The sequence below is a fragment of the Eretmochelys imbricata genome, chromosome 14 (assembly GCF_965152235.1).
Source record: "Eretmochelys imbricata isolate rEreImb1 chromosome 14, rEreImb1.hap1, whole genome shotgun sequence".
Taxonomy (NCBI): domain Eukaryota; kingdom Metazoa; phylum Chordata; order Testudines; family Cheloniidae; genus Eretmochelys; species Eretmochelys imbricata.
The window spans coordinates 653,645-659,677 of NC_135585.1; the positions used below are offsets into that span (position 1 = coordinate 653,645).

At 45.0% G+C, this 6,033-nt stretch overlaps 1 protein-coding gene across 1 annotated transcript; it reads left to right on the plus strand.

The window, feature by feature from the left end:
- The first annotated feature begins 4,604 nt into the window (after positions 1-4,604).
- Positions 4,605-5,513, plus strand: MYADML2 (myeloid associated differentiation marker like 2). The gene has a single exon (XM_077834308.1). It carries the CDS (start codon positions 4,605-4,607, stop codon positions 5,511-5,513), a length of 909 nt encoding a protein of 302 aa, XP_077690434.1.
- The last annotated feature ends 520 nt before the right edge of the window (positions 5,514-6,033 follow it).

The window sequence follows — 6,033 nt, forward strand, 5'->3', positions numbered from 1 at the left end:
GGGAGAGGGCAGTATTGGCATTATTATAATTATTATTAGATTCCAATGTTCCCCTTGTAGTATGTTTGTTGTTATTTCTGGAATGGAAAGGATGTAATGCACTGTCTAGTTACAGAACTTGGTAGTCAGAATTCACCATCCTATGGCACTGATTAATACAGGATCACAGTTCCAGACTATGAGCAGAGCTGAAACTGAAGTAAAGAGTTTCAAATATTAAGTGTTTAAAAATCTTTACATTCATAGATTTTAGGGCCAGAAGGAAGCACTCTGATCATCTAGTCTGACCTCCTGTAGAACACAAGCCTCTGCAAAATCATTCCTAGAGCAGATCCTTTTGAAAAACATTCAAACTTGATTTAAAAATTGTCAGTGATGGAAAATCCACCTTGACGCTGGGTAAGTTGTTCCAAGGGTTAATTACTCTCACTGTTAAAATTTTACACCTTATTTCACTCAGTATTTGTCTAGCTTCAACTTCCAGTCACTGGTTCATGTTATACCTTTCTCTGGGGGACTGAAGAACCCATTATTAAATATTGGTAGTTACAGACTGTAATCAAGTCATCCCTTAACTCTCTCTCTGTTAAGATCATTCCAATTACAGTCCTTGGGTCTACCGCTATAAGGCATGTTTTCTAATCCTTTAATCATTCTTGTGGCTCTTCTCTGAACGCTCTCTTCAATTTATCAACATCCTCCTCAAACAGTAGACACCAGGACTGGACACAGTATTCCAGCAGTGGTCACACTAGTGCCAAATTCAGAGGTAAAATATCCTGCCTACTCCTACTCCTGTTAGAAATCAGCCATGTCTACCAGTTTCACAATGAGAAAGTGTATAAGCTCAAGGGCCAGTTCTGGCCCCCTATATGCTGCACAGAAGGGATTTAAAGAAATCGCAACAGGCTGGGGAAGAATTTCTCTGGCACAAGAGCAGCATCCAGCCACCCTACTCTGATCCCATAGCATAATGTGTATGGGGAGATGTCCTGGGGAGGGAGTATCCAGGGTGCTGAGTGCTATGAAGATTCTGGGCTTCAATGCAGACTGCATAGGGCACCCATAAATCTGAATAGCTGTGGGGGCTGCACTTGTCCCCAACCAACCCAAAAGTTCAGGCAATGAAAATGTGGCTCAAAGTCATCTTTGCTTCTTCTGGCCCTGAGCTGTCTCTCCTGTGAAATACAAATGTCCCCTGATCTTCAAAAGAAGAGTAGTCTCTGTCTCCACTCTACTTACACTAAATGCCAGCTCAGAGAGACAGCTGGAGCCAGAAATACAGACAACGTAATTAGAAATATAAGTGTAACAAAACAAGAGGTGCTCTGAACAGCTTTGAAAAATTCTACACAGGGAAACACAAAACCTTTCTAATGTAAGAAATGTGATACTCACAGAATAACAATGACACACAACATACATGTCTGGAACCAAAATAAATTTATAGAACTGGCTTCAGAAGCAGCCCCATCCAATGAATAACATCAAGAACTCTTGAAAACAAGAAGAGATGGAATAGAGTGCTTTCTCTGGACTCATACAAAACTTGAGTAACCACTCAATGGCACCAGTATACGAGACAAGTGATTAACCAGTACTCAGAAGGAGCATGACTCCAGTGTTGGGCTTCACCCCATAGATGGAACCTGGAGACCTATCAGCCGTGAGTCTAACCAAACAAAGCATAGTCCATTGGGCTGAAAAGAACAAAAAACAGAAAATGAACAGCCAGGAAGAATGACAATCTGCTCCAGTGAAATTTAAAGAATGTTGTGATCAATGGTATAAAACACCATATAGGACACAAGACTGGAGTCCAGAGAAAGGACTCAGGGAAATCTTTATAGGAGAGAAAGGAATTAGGGAGCCTCTCACAGAAAAAATTCATTCTTATTATTTATTTATACTGCTGTAGTGCCTAAAGTAAAAAGGGCCCAATCAGAACTGGCTCTGCACAGACACCTAGTAAGAGACAATCTCAGCATCTCTCACCTTTCTATATGACTTTATCTGATGGTAGTTTAGGCTGCATTCCAAGAAGTCAGGGCTTCATAGATGGTCATAGGCCACTCTGTTGTCATGATAAAATGTGGGAACTCCTGCTCTACAAGAGTTATACTTTGGGAGTTCACAGGCTTCATCAGGACAGCTTGTAAGTTCTTTCAACCAATCAGTGCATTTTTACTGACTAGAGCCCTAAACCTTAGTCAGATGGACTCTTGCAAGTGAACAGACTCCCTCTGAAGTTCATGGAGCTCCATACACACACGAAGACACACTTGCATAGATCCAATTGCAAACCAGGGCCTTTTAGTTGTGCATACCTATTTAGAGCATGTTCAGTACATGCTAGCTCTTACTGAGGACTATGTCCAGGCCAAGCTTCACTCTCCAGCTATTCATTTTTTGGCTGTGGCAGGGTCTAAAAAAGTTGGGTGAGGATTTTTTGTATATTTTTGTCTCTCTTCCATCACTCTGAAATTGCTGCAGGGGTTTTAAAATTTTCAAAAATTACAATACATAAAATATAATCCACCTTCGGGTAAAGACCAACCCTGGGGAAAAACATGCCAAAATGGCTTTTTTGGAAAGTTCTGAGCCTTTGATAATAGGGGATAAGAATATTGCCATAATTACTGTGGGCACTTCAAGCACCTGGTCAATAGTTAAGACAAGGGGAGTCTGCAAAGGTAGGAGAACAAAAGTTAGTCCTATTTTGCCAATTGCAGTCCTTCCTGTCACCCAAAGCTCTAGGAACCTGCACTTTACTGTTAAAGTAAGAGAGAAAGGAAGGAGCAGGACAGGACACAGCAAGATAGAGAGCAGCCAACCCATTTCTAAAGGTGTTCCCATACTAAAGGCTGACACTGGTGTCCAGGACAAAACAACAGCAATACCTTATAGTGACAAATATCCCCATATTGCTGTAGGGTTAACCCTTTCTGCTTTTCTGGGCTAAGACTAAAAATGCAATTTATCTACCACCTGTTTCACTTTAAGGAAGTAAATAAAATACATATTCCTCCACTCCCTTACATCCAGTGCACAAACAAAACTTCAGTGAGACAAGAACCAGGCATGAAATTCCACAGATCAGAAAACCTCCATCCCAAGCCAAGAGGGCACACTAGATTCAGCATCCCAGTGATCAGTGAACCCCATCCAAGGGGTCAAAGACCTGCATGTGCTGGTAGGAGCCATTGAATATAATGTTCCAGAGATAAGAGAGCTGCTGGAGCCAAGCACAGAACAGAATCAGATCATAATGGCAATGGAAACATTTATCTCCGCCCCAGGATGCTGCCCCTCAGGACCCTGGCCTACATCTAACTACTGTGATACAGAAGGAGACTGCTCAATGGGAGGTATAGAAGCCCCAGGATGATCAGAGCCTTATTTCCTGTGGACTACGGAGAGGCGACTACAGGTTACTTAGAGCACCTGGAACCAATTAAGACCCTGCCAGAGACCTAATAAACCCCCCCTGCTTCAGTCAGACAGGAGAAGGGAAGGAGAGCTGACTGTAGTTTGGAGATGACTGGTGTTGACCATAGGATCAAAGTACTGGGGCAGGCAGACCCTGCCCAGGCAGGGCAGAGGGACTTCCCCAGCACAGAGGACCAAGAGAAACCCTGCTCAAGGGGAAAGAGGGTAAGAAGCCTGCGAAGCTGAAGGGGCTGGGACCGGAGTAGGAGGTGGACCTGGGTCCCTTCCCTGCTCCCCTTTTCTTCCCGTCCAGGGTACTAGCGGAGCTCAAGAACAGGGGCAGGGGCAGCCCCCTGACCCACCACACCAAGGAAAAGCACGGGACCCACCACAATAGCATTGGCCATTTGCCAAACTACTCTAGTGCCCAATATCAAATGAAGCAAAATTAATTAGTCTCTGTTGTGCCATTGGGTCCACACACCCCTCTCTCCCACAGCTTCTGTGATCCCACCAGATCCATATACCCATCTGGTGCCATTGAATCTGCAACACCAAATTCCAGGTTCTGTGGTGTGGTAGGATCTGAGCACTCTCCCCAAGAGGATCTGAGACCTCTGCAGGGTCTGGGAATGCTGACAGACGGTCAGTGCTTAAATGACAAAACAGGCGGTAGAGGAAATGCAGGCTGTTAATCAGGAACCCCTGATGGAGTCCACAGTTTGAGTGTAACTAACACCAGCTCATCATAGTTCCAGAGGACAGAGTTCACTCCATTCCAGGACTCTTAATATAGCCAGCTATTTATACTGCTGCGTTCCTACAGCACTAAAGCAGAGCACTACAGCTGCCGAGCTAAAACGGAATAAAATGTCAGCCACCAAGGAGAAAGCGACCATGCTAGAGACTGAAGGAAGAGACAGTGAAAAGACAGAGTAAGAGAATCTTCACAGATCCTGCCTGGTACCGCTGGGTTAGCTGATCTTCATAGCTCTCTGCTACCTTCAGCCTGAAAACAGAACCAGTCAATAATCTTACTACAGGAAAATGAAGCTATTCTGAGAGGCTGCCAGAAATACGCGCTCAGCGAAGATTCTAGCAGAGGGATAGAGAACTGAGCTAACCTGAAAGGAAGATTTGGGGTCTCCAACTGCCTTGTTACCTGCTCTGATCAGATGATGGAGAGCTCAGGAGGGCCGTATTTGAACACAGCAGCAGTGGCATCCCCGGTGGGAATAGCCCGTTTGTTGCAAGTGGCGTTTGGATGTACTACGTTCAGCCTGGTGGCCCATCAGGGGGGATTTAGTGCAGCCTATGGCACCTTCTGCATGTTCGTCTGGTGTTTCTGTTTTGCTGTCACCATCTTTATAATAACCTGTGAGTTCACTCGTCTCCACAGCTGCCTGAGCATCTCCTGGGGAAATTTCACAGCTGCTTTTGCCATGCTGGCCACACTCATGTCCATCACTGCGGCTGTGATCTACCCGCTCTATTTTGCCCAGTTTGGCTGTTATTCCATCAGTTGCAAGGTGAGAGATTTCCGCATAGCAGCCAGTGTCTTTGCAGGGCTCATGTTCATTGCTTATGCTGTGGAGGTGTTTCTAACCAGAGCCAAGCCAGGACAGGTGACCAACTACATGGCCACAGTATCTGGCCTCTTGAAAATTGTCCAGGCCTTTGTGGCCTGCATCATCTTTGGGGCACTGGTAAATGACAGTCAGTACATCAATTATGTGGCTACCCAATGGTGTGTGGCTGTCTATGGCTTCTGCTTTGTGGTGACAGTGGTGGTAGTGGCCTTCAATGTCACGGGAAGGACAGCAATGCTGCGGTGCCCCTTTGAGCGCTTTGTGGTCATTTACACATTCATGGCCATCCTCATGTATGTGAGTGCAGCAGTGATCTGGCCAGTGTTCTGCTTTGATAGTAAGTATGGGTCCCCATGGCGCCCCTACCCGTGCTCCCAGGGCAAATGCCCCTGGGACAGCCAACTGGTGATTGCTATATTTACTTATGTGAACCTGGTGCTTTACATTGTGGACTTGGCATACTCTCAACGTATCCGCTTTGTCTCACACCCTTAAATTCCAATGCTGCCCCTGCAAAGCCATCAGGGCTCAAGCAACAACAGAGTTGTTGGAGACAGGGGTTACAGAAAGTAGCTGCTGAGCCAGACACACCAATAAATGTAACAAACTTCAAGGTTAAGACTGGACCAGTAAATGAACAAGATGTAATGGGTGGGCAGCAGATGAGTCTGGAAAGAAGACAACAACCTTTCTTACCCTTCAACATTTGTTTCATCCCTTCTGTATAGGGGAAAGGAATAGCATAGCAAACTGGATAGTATCCTTGCATCTCCACCAAACACCCTCTCTGGTCTCCTATAGCATGGCTCAGGATTTCAGGGTTACACCCAATGGAAACTGCTCTTCATTCAAAGGAATTCCCAGTCCAGCAAGAAACCAAAGCAGTTTGTTTTTATTCAGATACTTGTGCAGAATGTGTGTGAATCTATTAGGAGGTCAGATTAGAAGCCACAAATAAAAATGACACATTGTCAAAAGTAACTGTGTTTAATTGGAAATAAAGTCACAGGGTAAC